The following is a 17,395-nucleotide window of genomic DNA, read 5'->3' on the forward strand; positions in this document are numbered from 1 at the left end:
AGCAGGCACTTTGTCCACACAACCCTATATAAACTGGCCTGCCGATAGGAGGTGGTGGTGTCATATTCCACTGAATAAGGGTGATCTTTTAAAAGCTACATTCTATTATTTTCAAAATTAATCTAAACCCTTTGGGATATCAAATGTTCAGATTAAAGCCCCTGCAATTCCACACATTGTAGAAAAACAACAAACAGCCATTTGCAAAACCCTCTAGGCTGGCTCCTGGCTTCAGCAGGGTTCCATGTCTGATGTGAGATTACTGACACCTGGGCAGAGTGAAGGACAAAAGACACCCTAGCAGAGAACTCGGGAGTGTGCGTTTTGTAATAACAAGGACTGACATGGGGTTTGGATGTGGCAGGAGGGTTGGACTGTCAGCTCAAGGGACAGGAAGGGATAGTGACAGGAAAGGTGAGATACTTAGATAATAAGACAGTAAATATCATAATGCCACTATATAAATCCATGATATGCCCACATCTTGAATACTGTGTGCAGTTTTGGTCACTCCATCTCAAACATGATATTTTAGAAATGAAAAATGGACAGAGAAGGGCAACAAAAATGATTAAGGGTATGGAACAGCTTCCATATGAAGAGAGATTTAAAAGACTGGGACTGTTCAGCTTGGAAAAGAGACAGCTAAGGGGGATATGATAGAGGTCCCTATAATTATAAATGGTGTGGAAAAAGTAAAGAAGGATGTATTATTTACTCCTTCTCATAACAGAAGAACTAGGGGTCACCAATTAAAATTAATAGGCCGCAGGTTTAAAAAAAACAAAAGGAAGTATTTTTTCACACAACACACAGTCCACCTGTGAACTCCTTGCCAGAGGATGTTGTGAAGGCCAACAGGGTTAGAAAAAGAACTAGATAAATTCATGGAGGATAGGTCCATCAATGGCTATTAGCCAAGATGGGGGATGGTGTCCCTAGCCCGTTTACCAGAAACTTGGAATGTGTGACACGGGATGGATCACTTGATGATTACCTGTTCTGTTCATTCCCTCTGGGGCACCTGACATTGGCCACTGTGGGAAGATAGGATATTGGGCTAGAGGGACCTTTGGTCTGACCCAGAATAGCTGTTCTTACGTTCTTATGCTGGCTTAGTGATTGAAACATTGTCAAACTAGTCAGGAGGTGGAGATTCAAAGACAACTGTGGGTCACAGAATCTAAACAAAAGAAGATTGTACCCCTCCGCTTCACCTGATTACAGAGGACATTTGGCACATTACTAAAGTCAAGGGTGTGACATTGGCAAACCAGCTAACCTATATACGACCCTTACAAGCTTAACAAGTGGCATTGCCATTGTAATCAGGGGCTTGTCTACATCAGAAAGTTGCAGCGCTGGTGAGGGAGTTACAGCGCTGCAACTTAGGAGGTGTACACATCTGCAGGGCACCACCAGCGCTGCAACTCCCTGTTTGCAGCGCTGGCCGTACTCCCGTTTTGTCTCGGGTGTAGAGGATCCAGCGCTGGTGATCCAGCGCTGGTAATCAAGTATAGACACTTACCAGCGCTTTTCTTGACCTCCGTGGAATAAGCAGGTATCGCAGCATACCTGAGGAAGCCTCTGGTAATCAAGCTGGTCTCCTTCCCCGGCTTGCTCTCGCGTTCCCCGAACCCCGAGCAAGCAGGTCTCCTTCCCTGAGGTTTGCTGGGTGGTTCCGGGAACGCGAGAGCAAACCGCGGCGAAGCTGGTCTCCTTCCCCGGCTTGCTCTCGCGTTCCCCGAACCCCGAGCAAGCAGGTCTCCTTCCCTGAGGTTTGCTGGGTGGTTCAGGGAACGCGAGAGCAAACCGCGGCGAAGCTGGTCTCCTTCCCCGGTTTGCTCTCGCGTTCCCCGAACCCCGAGCAAGCAGGTCTTCCCTGCGGTTTGCAGGGTGGTTCGGGGAACGCGAGAGCAAACCGGGAAAGGAGACCAGCTTCGCCGCGGTTTGCTCTCGCGTTCCCCGAACAAGCAGGTCTCCTTCCCTGCGGTTTGCAGGGTGGTTCGGGGAACGCGAGAGCAAACCGCGGCAAAGCTGGTCTCCTTTCCCGGTTTGCTCTCGCGTTCCCCGAACCCCCCTTGAAGCCGCCCAACAGCGCTGCAGTGTGGCCACATCTAACACCACTTGCAGCGCTGGTTGCTGTAAGTGTGGCCACTCTGCAGCGCTGGCCCTATACAGATGTACTAATACAGCTGTAACAACCAGCGCTGCAAAATTTTAGATGTAGACATGGCCCAGGACAATTCACTTGTGTGTGGATATCAAGAAATCTTAAGTAGACTAGCAATCACTCATGCATTTATTTGTAGTAACAGGAATCAAGGATAGATGCTAAATGGGTTTGTCTGTGTACCTATATCCTGTTAGAGGTTTACAATATAATCAAATTGGTTTTTAGATGCTAAATCCTTTTCATGTCTTAATTGTCTTTACATTATGTATGCGACTGTGTTCAATCAACCTGAAGTCAAAGATGTATAAATGCTGCATGAACTAATGATATCACTTACATTGTCTTCATCTTATCTATCCCTGTTACAATGAGTGACCCGCAATTGCCTTATGTAAATCAGTGTAGAGGGATTACCTGTGTATGAATAGGAAATACAATGTTAACTTCAAAGGATGGGTCATTGTGGGCTCAACAAAGAGAAATCTTCGAACGCATGCTGCGCTCAACACACGTGGCAGCTTGTTTCAATTATAAGAGAGAGGCATTAGGCACAATCCTGTCATGTCTTGTCTGCTAAACTTTAAACAGGGAAAGTTTAAGCCAACGGATGGAGATCTCCAAGTAACGACTTGGATTGCACTGAATAATTCACGGAAGGACTCTAACAGACTCTACCACTTAAACCGTCATTTGGGCTCGAATATTTTGGATGATCCAGAGAGACTTTGTGCAAGCCAGAAAATTTACCATCACTGCTACAATTCTGATCTACAGACTCTGAAATGTGTATCATTCCTTTAAGCATTTAATAACTCTCTTCTTTTCCTTTTTTTTAAACTAAAGAATCTTTATTTAGTTTACTAATGGTTGGTATTTTGGTGAGATTCTGAAGTGCATATATTGACCTAGGTGTAGTGGCTGGTCTTTTGGGATGAGAAGAACCTTATATGTGGTGCTTTGATTTTAATAATCACGCATAATAAATGTCCAGTAATCTGAGAAGGAAGTCAGTGGCTGGAATGCCTAAGGAGACTGTGTTTTGGCTTCTTGTTAAACAGTGTGGTGATACAGGAACTCATTTTTGTTACTGGCTTGGTGAAATCTAATTATAGAATAATCCACCAGTGTTGGGGTGTGTCTGCCGTACATCTTGCAGTCTGTCCTGAATCTGGCACTCTCAGTGGTGACCCATACCAGGTACAGTGACAAAAGGAATTTGAACAATTCCTATTACAAGTCACTTTAAACAACTTCTCTGCTGATAGGAGTATGCCTATCTTCTGAATGTCCTAGCTCACGTTAGCCAACATATATATTATGTGTATTCCATATATATATATGTTGGGTAGTTATGCTGAATGGTATGCTGTGAATTGTATTGTTTTCTCCCAGAATGCTGTTCACTCTTGTTCTTTCACACTAAGGTTTATCCCATAACATTGCAACAGTTGGTCACAAAAATACTAAACCCCTGAGAAGCAAGATGAATCAATGTGTACCCTTTACAGTTAGGGAGTGCTTTCATGACCCATTGATACCTGGAATGTGTTATCCAAAACAAAAATAAAGAAGGTACAGGACAGTGCAGAAAAACAACTACAAACTGGTGGGTGACATATCAAATGCTCTTCAACTTGTAAGCAGTTGTACTTAAACATAGTTAGTCTTGGGTGCATACTTTTGAAGCAGACCTTCTGAATAAGGTGAAGTGAATGCTGCAAGAATGACAGGTTCCCAGAAGGAGTGGTATGTATGCCTCTTTTTTGTGTTGTCCTGTTTCGTCTTTAACTAATAAACTGACTAAGCTTGGTTATCTGTACTCACAAATAATTTTCATATCAAACCCAGGGTGTCGTCAAACAATTGGCTGTACCTTAGTTAAAACTCAGTTCAGGACTTTCCAATGTAGTAATTCTGAGCACCTGTTGATGATTAACGTTTCACTAGAGTTCTTGTAAAATGTGAGGCTCTCGTATAATGTACACTAGACAATAAATAATTAACAAATGTCAAGCCAGAAATGCCTTTTATGAGGGAGGTCACATTTTATATGGTGACAAGTTATATATATATTTTTAAGTGCACTATAAGGTATTTCCCCAGTGTGTTAACATTCTACAACTTTATACAAACTAGTTTCCAGATAAGATGATTTTAATGCAGACTTTTTTTTTTTTAAATGTAGCCCCACACCATAGGAGAGGTCTTCTAAACTTCTAACCAGCCTTGGTAAAATCACTGTCTTGGTTACAGAGTAAATTGAATCAATCTTAAGATGTCAAACTTTACAAGGAAATTTACTTAAAATCCAAATGAAAGTAAATAAGCTTATCAATTATGTCTGATCTGGTATTACCAATGATGTGTAGGTTTCTCAGCACCAAATGAATAACTTTCACAAGAAGTAACACTGTGCTCCTACATGCATTCTCCCGTATATGACTATAAGGTCATACATAAGGTCTTCAGTGAAGAATTTTCAAATAACCACCATCCATTCAAGAAAGCATGTGATTTACAGCCAGTTTTTCAAAAGGAATCTTCTTTCGTCAGACTGATGTAAGATAGAACGCCTATATTGGGTCAGACCAATGGTCCACCTAGTCCAGTATCCCGTCTTCCAATGCCAGGTGCTTCAGAGGGAATGAACAGAACAGGCAATCATGGAGTGATCCATCCCCTGTCATCCACTTCCAGCTTCTGGCAGACAGAGGAGAGGGATGCTCAGAGCATGGGGTTCCATCCCTGACCATCCTGGCTAATAGCCATTGATGGACCTATCCTCCATGAACTTATCTAGTTCTTTTTTGAACTTTGTTATAGTTTTGGTCTTCACAACATCTCCAGGCAACCAGTTCTACAGGCTGACTGTGCGTTGTGTGAAGAAATACTTCCTTCTGTTCGTTTAAAACCTGCTACCTATTAATTTTATTCAGTGACCCTTGGTTTTTGAAGGGGGTAAATAAAACTTCCTTTTCACTTTCTCCACACCATTCATGGTTTTATAACCCTCTATCATATCCCCTCTTAGTTGTCTCTTTTCAAAGATGAAAAGTCACAGTCTTTTTAATCTCTCCTCATATGGAAGCTGTTCTCTACCCTTAATCATTTGAGAAGTTGTCTTTCTGAAATGTTCCTGAAGACAAGGAAAATCATATTTTGCCCCTTTCCTTGATACTGAAAAGCACAATTATAAGGTCACTTGGCAAGTACTATATACTATACCCAGTTAATTGGTTCATGGGTATTTTCAGCATTTTTATTCAGAGCATGCAGACTACATACGTACCCTCTTTTCCCGGTCTATTCTCCTACTCATTTTGGTCAATCAGCCTTTGAGTAGCTCAGCAGTTGATACCCATATCAGCCTGTTCAACACTCATGAACTTCTTTAGATGTATAATAAGTGCAAGACCAGTGCAGTCCAATCATTTTATACTGAGCTAGTTTCACTAAACACCATTATGTAGCAAAGAACTGGGCGGGGGGCAGGGGAGGAGAGAGCTTTAACTAAGGGCTTGATTTTAGGGTGAAACCTAAAAACCTGATTCCTATTCCCTGAATCCAAATTTCAAAATTTGAGTTAAATCTGCATCCCTCCCCCAACATAAAATTTCAAAACAAAAGCTTTAAAAATGTTGCCCATTAAGAGTATCCGAGCCATTGAAATCAACAGTAAGCTTTCCACTGAGTTTAATAGCCAGTGGATCAGGCCCTAGTCAGCAACAACCTCATTTGAGCTGGGGGCCGAAAACATTGACTTTCCTCACCACGCAAAGCACATAGCTCAAATTTTCAGTGCTGATGGTCAACAGAGTTACCTTCTTCCAGCTGTGTCCTATGTGTCAAATGTTAATTTTAAAATCAGCATATACCATGAATGAAGCAATGTTCCAGAACATGCACTTAAAATGAAACTGATGCTGCACAGCAACTTGTTGACAGAATGTTAAGGTCCTCTGAGAAATCACCAGTTTCAATATAAAATGATCAGTGTTTATATGAAATCTGAAAAAGGCCAGTGCTTTAAAGGGTCAGAAATGCCCTGAAATTGCAATTATATTATTTCTCCATATTTTTAAGAATGAATTAATCAAACAATAAAACTTCAAAACCAGATGGCCTAGCTAAGAATTTATTGACATGAAGGAAACTAGGGCTCTGGGGGTGAATTTCACAAAACAAATATAAAGTAACCCAGCAGTAAAAAAAAAATTAGAATATAATGAAGATGGAAACTAGAGTTTTCCCCTTCTATCATAGTACATTAATGGGAGATCTAGAAATACAAAGATAGTTTGAAATGTTAACATTGGTAAAACATACCTGGATATTATTTTATGTCAAGATTAAGTCCTCAAACCTGCAAACACTTGCACATATGCACAGCCTTATTGTCTTCAATAGAACTATTCATGTGCTCAAAATGACTCAGCTGCACATTTGCAGGATCTACTACAGCTGAAAACAAAGGGCCAGAGTGAGAAGAATTACAACCAGAATAATTAGGAAACCCATAATGCAGTTTCTTTCCTGAAAAAGCAGTAGTAAAACTATGAAATCCCAGAGAGGTGTAAGAGAAAAATTATGGAGACATGCTGACTATATCACTGTTCCATAAATCTTAAATCAGGGCACCCGTCTCAAGACAGTAGTAATTATAGTAGAACATATTTCTGCAATTAGATAAAAACATTACATTAATTCACTTATTCTCCTATCCTTCCAAATCTCATATTCAAACACAATTAAATTAGAATTCTGGCTTCATATAACTACTGTTTGTACCCAGTCCTAAATGATAATTTATACATCTCTTGAAAAAGTCAGAGACCCAGGTGTTATTTACCCCAGCTTTCTGAACTCCAGGGTTCTTTTGTCAACATAGCTCTGGAGACACTTGGAAATGAGGTCTTGATTCTCAGAATTATCCAGATATAAAATTTAACATTAAAAAACCTGTAGACAAGAATTTAGCCAAGTAAATAGCTATGTAAAAAGGCAGATTGGGATAATACTACATACCAAAAGAAATTTAAAATCAGTGAAGTGGAAATAATAATAATAAAATCAGTGAAGTTGGACATTCCCTCACTCACCCATGTGTCTGTTTTTGTCTTTTAGGACCAGATCCTCTAAATAGACACATGGATAACTTCATGCCTGAGTAGTACATTTCAGTCTATGTGTTTGCAGGACTGGAGTCTTAGCCGGGAACTTCTCTGGGCCAGGACTGTCTCTTTCTAAAGACTATGCAGTGCCCAGCACATTCTGGATGCTACACCAACACAAACAGGAGTGCTGTCACACTGTTATTAAAACTTTCTACTCTTTCCAACTCCATGTAAGCTCTCACTGCCAAAATAAAAATCTTCAACTGAAAATTTGCTTAAAATCTAGGACGGCCACCAAAACAAAGTGTTACATTAAAAAGAAGTGGTTGGAATGACACTTTATTCTGAACCACTTAGTGCTTTAAAACAATAACAAAGATTAAGCCAAAATTTCATGTGGTTTTGCAGATCTTGGTGTTTAAACAGACATCTGTAACTATCTAACAAACAAAGCTTTAGATCTGAATGACGGGGATTAGGAAGTATGGTTACATTATATACAAAAAACCTGCATCTGGGCATATATAGTATTGAAAATAATGAGCGCCTTTTTTTTTTTTCAGTTTAAAAACTTGTTTCTCTAAATCAAAAATGTCTATTTCACTACTGTTTACTCTGGAGGGTTATTTCAAAGGGCAATAAAATAGTGATCAAGAAGCAGCTGTACAAAATGTGGTTTTGAACAAGGAAGTTACCCTCAGCTGTCAATAAAGCCTGTGGCTCAATCAGTCTCAAGTTGCTCCTCTGTCCTGATCACTGCAGTGTTTGGTTTCATTAACTTTGTTGCTGTTTTCCAGTGGAGCTGGCTGTGCCCTTGAAACCAAGTAACACAAATTTTAGAGATGGAAAAGATCTTTGATGTTACTCATTCCATCTCTTTGTCAATGCAAGATTGCTCCGTACAGTTCACGCGTTGGGGCATCGTCCAGTCTAGTTTTAAATGCCCAAAGCTTCCACTAATCACTTCCTTTTGGAGACAACTTTGCAATTAAGATGTTCTCACTGTCAAGAATAGTTCTGATATCTTAAGTTTTCTCTCTCTTAGTATCAGTCCATTATTGCTGGTTATATCCCCTTATGCCGATCTAAACAATCCTCCTCCTGCCGTCATGTTTTAACCCTTCCAACTTTGGTACACTTCTGTCCCCTACTTGGTGTTGCTTAGCCAAGCGTACACACTCATCTCTTCGTTCCCTGAACTGCCTCCAATTGGACAATATTTTTCTGGTAATGGGAATCCGGGAGCTGAGCTCAGGATTCTAGATGAAGTCACAAGAAAGCTGAACAGTGATACTCTGATCGAGGATGTGGTGCTTGGGCTACTGCAACCCAACACTTCAATGCCCTTTGTTTTGGTGCAAACTCACACCTGCTCTGTTCCCTATGGGTGTCTCAGTATTATTTCACTCTAGCCTCAGCTAAAGGGTCAGTATGTTTGGTGGAGTGATGGCATCAGGAGCCTTTCTGGTAGAGAACTGGGTGTGGGGAGGGCACAATCATGAGCTACCCATGAGGAAACTACATAGAAAGGAGAGGAGGAGCCATATAGCACTCATGGTGGGAGGGAGTGCGTGTGAACTCACCTGCTGTCACATCGTTTCAGACATGGTTGGAACTGAAGTTTTTGGTTCATACTAATCCAGAACAAAAACATAGGTTGGTCATGAAGCCATGAGAAGCAAATTTGCTGTTAAGGTTTCAGGAAGCCCAACAACTAGACAGCTGACTAGGTTTGGGGATAAACTAGCTTGGGTCAGGTGACATCTGACTACTCATTCAAACAACACGAATGATAAATATATAAAGGAGTTCTAGCCGGACAACATATTATTATTAACTTCTAGTCATACTGTGTTCTGAAGCCTGGCTGTACCTGTGAAACACCTAGGAAATTATACCTTCAAGGTTGGATGTAGAAATTCCTATATAATAATCTGTAAAGCACTTTGGAATCCTTCAGGATGAAAGATGACATAAATATAGAAAAAGAAATTGTGAGATATGAAAAACGTGTGTGGTATATCTCACACATACTAACTTTTTTCTCTTGAACAATAATTAAAACATATTTTAACATGGAGACACAGAAAATAAAGGAAACAGCTATTTACAGAAAAAGAAATACATCAGACAATACTGGACCTTCAAAACAGCACTATGTAGACAATAGTCAGTGAAATGTAATGTCCCATTGCAACACTGAATCAAGCAAGTAAAGCTTTGTAAAGTTATCTAAAAGTCTTCAACTGGCTGACTTGCAAATGTCAAGGAGCAGAAATACCCTTAGGACAGTTTGTCACTGTCACAGGTCTGGCTGAGTAAGTTTTAACATCCACTCCCCCAAGCAATTTTCTGCCAAAGTACAATAAAATAGGCACAAAGACAACCATTTCTTTTTACTGCGAAGCTCCTCCCCACACAGGATAACCTAACGTGGGATACCAAAAAATTTCAAAATCTAGATGGACTTTCAAAAGGTTCCACTTGCTGTTGATAAAAACAAAGGCTTTTTAAAAGAGGCAGATACGAAAGAAGACCTTATCATAGCAGAATCAGACCATATAAGGTGACCATACGTCCTGTTTTGGCCGGGACAGCTTCTATTTTATGCCCTGTCCCAGCTGTCTTGATTTTTTTTTTTTTTTTGGCAAAACTGGGCATTTGTCCTATTTGCTCTTGCCAACTGATTATCAGTTGGTAAGAGGAAACTGAACAAATGCACAGTTTTGCCAAGAAAGTTGGGTGTGACCCCTAGCAGGATATGGAGGAACGTGTGTGTGGGGCCCTGCTGGTAGGCCCCGTGAGCCCATGCCAAAACCTCAGCTCAGGCTGTCACCCCAGATTGGATGGGTGGCTCCAGCTGTGAGCCCCGTGTGGCTGTCAGTGCCCCACCACCGTCGGTGCGAACACTCCTGGTGAGGATGCACATCACTGGCAGAACGAGGGAAGTGTGGACACCAACAGCATTACTGTGGTGGCTGTATGTCGACCTAAATTAAGCAGACTTAATTTTGTAATGTAGACAATCCCTGTGTCTCCAATGTAAACTGAGCAAGGTGATGCTAGAAACAATGGAAGTTACATTTACATACTAGTCAACAGAGGGACGGGAAGTCAACAGGAAAAGACAAACAGCAGGGGAGAAGTACTTTATTTGAGGATTCACATCAAAAGAATATATTTCAAAGATTTATTGGACTATAAAAAGAAGTGGAGAGAACCTCTTAGTTATCCGTCACTCAAGGGGTAAAGGGAATAGCACCCTCTGTTTCTGTGAATGTTGGATCCTCCTGCCCGGAGAGCTGGAGATGGTAGTAGCTTGATATAAGTGAGAGATTATTTTAAGCAAAGATATAGCTTGCTAGAATTAAGTTTTATTCTTGCTGGGTATTGCTTCAATCTGTGTTCATTAATAAACTACTTATTTCATTACAAAACCCTCCCAGTGCTGTATATTACAGCGTGGGACCTCAGCTAACCTAAAAGACTGGTGTCTCCCAACACCCAAGCTTTGGCCAATAAACATTCCCTGTTGTTATGACTAAACTGAATTGTGACCCTTGATTTCTATTTCTGGGGTACTTATGATCTGTCATTTCCAATGCTCTGATCTCAGTGAGATGAACGTAGCTTTCTGTGTACTGGATCAAAGGCACACAGAAGGCTGCTATCTCCCTCTTGAGCAGTCACACATACATGAACTGATCATGGGCAAAGATTATGAACAAATTTAAATAAATGCAGAAGAAAGAGATGGCCAAACAACAACCTCAAGTATACAAAACTCACCTAAAAGACAGATACCAATTTCTCTGCTGAAAACTTTTCCAAGAAAGAACAAAAATCTAAATGATAGTGATTAGTAAAAGGATGACTGGCTTGAACATATCAATTGAGAAAATCTCTATACATTATACCCATCATGAGAGCCAATTCTAGTCACATGTGGTTTGATTTTTGATCTTCAGACAAGAGGCTTTTGCACAGTACACTTCTAAAAGGTAAAGGAATGGATCCAGTATTTCCTTATATGGCCCACAGAAAGCAGAAGTGGTATTTTTCCCCCTCAATTCAAATTTAATTGGTTTTCTAACCTCTACAGAATGCAATCTTCTTTCCTTGTTATTAGGATTAGGACAGAATGAAGGTAAAACCTTATTATTATTATTATTATTGAAATCAGAAATTACTTTCAAGAGAAAACTGGGAAGTGTTCCTAATACTACTTTATCTTTGGAGAATTATAAATCTGAAGAGAAATTAAGAGGGTTTGCAACTCCAAGATGAGCAAGATACACTAAGAAAAAACTATTTTGATGAAAAGATAACATTACTATAGTAAGAAAGAGGTCAACTGAAGATGCCAAATTTGTAAAGGGATTAAATTTCCACCAAAAAACTGAAGACTAATTTATTGAAAGAGCTGTAAAGAATCCACATGGTGTGAGGATCATTTCCAGATTTGAATGGCTAACTTTATTCCCATCTTTAACATTGGCTTGCTGATATTCACACTTTGACAAAACTTTCCTGCTGAGAGTCTAACGTGAGAAACTGAGGGACACGGTAGGATTCAAACTGTTTCTGTTCATATCTGCTGAGGAATTTGAGAGAATGAAGACCAAGATCTTTTTAAGATGTTTTTTTAAGGTTATCTGGTTATTCTCAGCATACCTCTTCTATTAACAGCGGCTTTTTTGACCCATGTTATCATCTGAACATCTCAAAGTTTGTGGATTATAGGCTGGAATAGCAACATGTACAAATAAAACTTCAGTCAAGTTTAACATCACATATCTACTGCTCTTTCTTGACTGTTAGTGTCACTGATTTCTTGCATCTCTGTACTTTATGAAGGACTTCCATAAGTCAACGGCTCCCCAATTTTGGCAAATTAGCTGCAGTAGACTTGGATGCAGAAGCTTGCAGCTCAATCAATCAGGTGCCTCTCCCTGAACTGCACATTCCATGGACACAGTGAAAGCCTTGTGTCTTGATACAGGCCACAACTGCAATACTGTGATTTAATCTTTATGACTCTTTTATAAATGCACTTTGGAAGGACAGGCGGGATAAGAATTCTCCATACAATTGTGGGATATGATGGTGAACTATTAATTCCTAAATCAATGTGTATATCAGTGGGGAAGAAATTGCTCTTCCCAATCCATTAAGCTAGCACCTAAGAGGATGAAAGATAGAGGGTAAAATCCTGACCCCACTGAAATCAATAGAAAAATCCCCATTGACTTCAATGGAGCCAAAATTTAATCCAGAGACTGAGGCCATGTCTACACTTACAGTTTTGCAGCGCTGGTAGTTACAGCTATGTTCGTACAGCTGTGTAGGGCCAGCGCTGCAGTGTGGCCACACTGACAGCTACCAGCGCTGCAGTGTGGCCACATTTGCAGCATTTGCAGCGCTGTTGGGAGTGGTGCATTGTGGGCAGCTATCCCAGCATTCAAGTGGCTGCAACGTGCTTTTCAAAAGAGGGGGGTGGGGTGGAATGTGACAGGGAGTGTGGAGGAGACAGACAGAATGGATTTTTGGAGTTGACACTGTTCTCAGCTCCCTGCCTTGCAAGTTCTAAGGACTGGAAGACACACAGTGCCTACCTTCAATCATTTTAGAAGTTCTAACTCCCTTCCCCCACTCCTCTCTCATTCACTAAATGCAAATTATGTACTTCTAAATACCCATCAGACCAGACAAGCAACTGCTCAACACGGACTTCCCCCTCCCCCTCTGCCGTGTGAGCGTGCTGTTTCTCTCTTCAAGCAAACAGCTGTGAACATTCCAAAGTAATTCCCCTGCCTGCCTCTGCTTGCTCAGCAAACAGGAGCTGTGTTTGTTTTTTAAATAAGCAGTTTGGCTGAACTCCGAGCTCTCTCTTTCTTCCGGTTTGTTGTGGACAGGAATTCTGGGATACCTCCTTATACCCCGGAGGTCAATAAAAGCGCTGGTGGGCGTCCACACTTGCTGACCAGCGCTGGAATCCCTACACCCGAGGCTCGACCGGGTGTACAGCCAGCGCTGCAACCACGGAGTTGCAGCACTGGCCGTGCTTTGCAAGTGTGGCCACATCCTAAGTTGCAGCGCTGTAACCCCCTCACCAGCGCTGCAACTCTCTAGTGTAGCCATGGCCTGAGTTAAAAAAGATTTTTTTTCAAGTGATAAGTGCTCAGCCACGTTAGAGAGAGTGGAAAAATGTTAGGATGAAAATGGTAGATCAGTGAAGGGAGCTTTGGTAGTGGTGTCCGCAAACTAGTGATGAATCTTGATATCTACAGCCTCATTCTTCTGCTTATAAATACTGAATACAGCATCTACAAGAAACAAAAAAAGATTTGAAAAGAGAAAAAAGAAGTTTCCTGGCAAGGTTAGGCTGGGAAATTTTTAATATCTATCGATAGTAGATATGAAGCCATTTTCTGATCTCTACATGCAGACTGTATAAAAGGACAACAATATAAGGGGAACCATATGATGTATCATATTTGTTCATTTTATCACTGGATGCCTGAGATTAATGGAGTTTTCAAACGGAATTGTAGCTCTGTTCAGCCTAGAAACAAAGGCATTTACTACATACAGAGGAGTAAGAAGGAGACAGCTGTATTTCATCTTGAAAACCTTCATATGCTTTCCAACTGATAGGAATCTAATGGCTTTGTGCAAGGACAGAAAGCCCAGAAGGACTGTCTGGGTCATGCTGCAGTGCTTAAAAGTGGGAGCAGGGTATTTAGTCTAAAGACACAAAATGATTGGAGCAGGGGAGCCTAAAAAGGCTACATTGTTGCATCCAAAACCCATTTAGATGTGAGAAATGTTGAACTTGCTCTTACAAGTCAAAAGATTCAACTATATATGCTGGGGGAAAAAAAACATATTGACACTTTTGTACAATGGTTGTTGACTTGCGCAATGGTTATATATTTTGCTCTGATAAATTTAAAAGTACCACATTAAAATCCTTTAAATGGGTGCCTAGAGGAACCATGGAGGGGAAATACAGATGCAGTTACCCTGAAACTGTAACACAACTTATCAAGGACAGCTCCCAGTGCTGGTGCACTGTCTAAACTGCCATTTTACAGCATCGAAAGTGCAGCGCTCAGGGGGGTGTTTTTTCACACACACCCCCCCCCCGAGCGAGAATGTTGCAGCACTATAAAGTGGTAGTATAGACAAGGCCAAAGATTGTGGTGGAGTCTCTATCATTGGCATTTTTTCAATCAAGATGAGATATTTTTCTAAAAGAGATGCTCTAGTTCAAACAGGAATTAATTCAGTGAAGTGCTAGGGCAGGGGTGGGCAAACTATTGCCTGCGGGATGGATCTAGCCCACCAGCCATTTTAAGCTGGACCTCGAGCTCCCGCTGGGGAGCGGGATATGGGGTTTTCCCTGCTCTGCCACTCCAGTTGGGGAGCAGGATCGTGGGCCGTTCCACTTAAACTTAATGAAAAGATAGATAAAACTGAAAATGGAATATTGCTATATACCAAATCAGCTGTCAATCAGGAACAGAGGTTCTGTATGATTGTTTGCTAATAATCTGCAGTAAAGAGTTGTTTTAGAACCAAGGACCTGAACTACAAACGTAACTCATAGTGATGTATATTGTGACAACGTGAACTGAAATGGAGCCTCATGATTCAGGGTAAAAATGGTGCTTTGAGACTCAATTTCTTCAGGTTCAAAAGGCTCCAAGCACTCTTTAAAATGAACTATGAATCAAATTTAGTCACAGTTTGGCAATAAGAAAAAAAATGAGAGTGAAATGAAAGCATTTAAAGGAATCCCTGGCACTGGATCTACATAAGGAATTTATTTTGTCTATCGATATGTTTACACACACGTGTATGTGTGTGTGTATATATATATATACACACACACACACACACACACACACACACACAATGTACAGCCCCCCCAAAAATGATAATTCAACAACACCTCCCCCAAATGACAATTCAACAACAGTTTGCAGTGGTGTTGTAGCTGTGTTCATCCCAGAATACGAGCGAGACAAGAAAGTTGAGGTAATATCTCGTCTCGAACCAGCTTCTGTTGATGGAAGGGATAAGCTTTCAAGCTTCACAGAGCTCTTCTTCAGCTGGCATTCATAGTGCACAGCAACCCAATCCCCAAGTGTTCCAGTACAAACAGAATCATCTAGTCCTCTTTAGTGCCCTCTTGTCCCCTCCCCTACATTCCAGTTACCAACACACACACGCTGTTATTCACTGGCATGCTTATTTTGGCACCTCAGTTACAAGATACCAGATGAACTGCATGTTTCAAAGTAGAAATCAAACATTTCATTCCTGCATATACGCTTATGCTGCAAATTGACCAGGGCTTGGAGGGTTCTGGGTAGGATGTTCTCAGCTCCAGGAGAAGGAAACAACTGGCACTGCTACTCTAATGAACTCTCTTGGCCGTGAAAACAGGATTCAATGGGAAGCCTGATCCTGTCCTCCTGGCTCAGAGGTCACTGTGGGGGTGCTCACAGCAGGATGAGAGTGCTCCTGTTGGAAAGCCGGAGATGGGTCATGTTAAATAGATAAGCTTTTCCACGAGTATGTGGGGAGGAAAAGCTGCTCTATAATGAAAGGCCTGTTTCAATCTCAGGGACTCCTACAACCTTGGTCTAACATCTTTAATGACTATTATAGGCATTGGCAGCATCAGCAAGCATAAGCCTTTATCCATGGCTGGTGACGAGGAAGAGAGCAAAACCAATAACCTACTTTACCAGAGATATCGAGGCAGGGTTGCTAATGATGCAGTTAAGAGTAGCTCTTCCTTCCCCCACCCCAACACTGTATATCTGGTTGCAAAGTCTAAATAAGTATAAATATATTAATCCTCACAGACCAAAAAATACTCTTTAATGTTTATCAGAAAAAGAAAAATGAATAAACTAATGTTGAATTTATTACCTGTCATCTGGAAAGGGAGAGGAATAGTGAAGTAACAGAACTGACGGAGGATGCAAAGATATTTAGGTAACAGAGGACTAGAAAGGGCTGTAAGAGAGACTTAAGCAAGCTGGAAAATGGCAAAAAAAATGGCAAATGAAATCCAGTGCTGGTAAATGCAAAGTAGTGCATATTGAAAAGAAAATGTTCACACGCCACACATGGTTCTAAATTAATTAACAGCTCAAGAAAGGGGCCTGGGTGTCTGCAATGACAGATCAATGAAAACTTCTGCTCAATGTTCAGCAGCAGTCAAAACAAGTTACAAAACGTTAGCATGCATAGGGACTGAATGGAATAGAGAGTAACATGAATATTATCACAATACCTTTGTATAAACTAGTCGTGTGTCCTTATCTGGATACTTTGGGCAGTACCAGTCACCCCACCTCAAAAAGGAGCTAGGGGCGGGGGGGAAGGGATTTCAGAGAAGAGTGATGAGAATGATCAAAGGCCTGAAAATACTCTCCTATGAGGAGCGATTGAAAACATTTGGATTGTTACTTTAGAAAAGAGGTCAATAAGGGAGGGCATGAGAAAAGTCTATAAAATAATCAACGGTCTAGAGAGGAGCAGCTCAGGAGCTTCTATTCTCCCTCTTTCATAACACAAGGGGAAATGCAATTAAACTAAAAGGTAAGAAATTAAAAATGCATACAAGTAAATGCTTTTTCATAAGCGCAACTAAACTAATGAAATCATTGCCACTGGAAGTCATTGAGGCCAGGAATCTATCAAGATTTAAAAAGGGATTGGATATTTATATGGTTATCAAGAATATCCAGAGTTATCAAAGTTAATAAAATATTGTGGAAGGGATGTTAAACCTCATGCTTCAGGGCTTAAACCAATTAGAGACCAGGAGGAGACCTAATTGGGGGTGAGGGGCGCATAATTGCACATCTGCCTACTGTGTAATACTTTTAGCTCATAGTGAAATATCTGGTGCCAACTACTGTCAGAGACAGGATACTGAACTAGATGGACTGCAGTTCTGATCCAGTCTGGCAAATCCTATGTCTTTAACCAGTCCCACACTCAAAAGCAATAAAACTATAATAATATACAAAGTGAAATGAGAAGCATCTTCTTAAAGGCTTATCTACACATACTGTGCTGC

General features: G+C 40.9%; 1 protein-coding gene across 9 annotated transcripts in view; it reads right to left on the bottom strand.

Annotated features, from left to right (window-relative positions):
• Nucleotides 1–17,395, bottom strand: part of FAM168A (family with sequence similarity 168 member A) — a 402,338-nt gene that overhangs the window by 113,775 nt on the left and 271,168 nt on the right. The window contains exon 2 of one of the 9 annotated variants that reach the window (XM_050931006.1): nucleotides 7,026–7,135. The exons of the other annotated variants lie outside the window; for them this stretch is intronic. Within the exon in view, the coding sequence (XP_050786963.1) occupies nucleotides 7,026–7,062 (37 nt within the window). The 5' untranslated portion in view covers nucleotides 7,063–7,135. The remainder of the gene's footprint in view (nucleotides 1–7,025; nucleotides 7,136–17,395) is intronic. 9 annotated transcript variants of the gene reach the window in all.

This window comes from Gopherus flavomarginatus, chromosome 1, assembly GCF_025201925.1.
Source record: "Gopherus flavomarginatus isolate rGopFla2 chromosome 1, rGopFla2.mat.asm, whole genome shotgun sequence".
NCBI lineage: Eukaryota > Metazoa > Chordata > Testudines > Testudinidae > Gopherus > Gopherus flavomarginatus.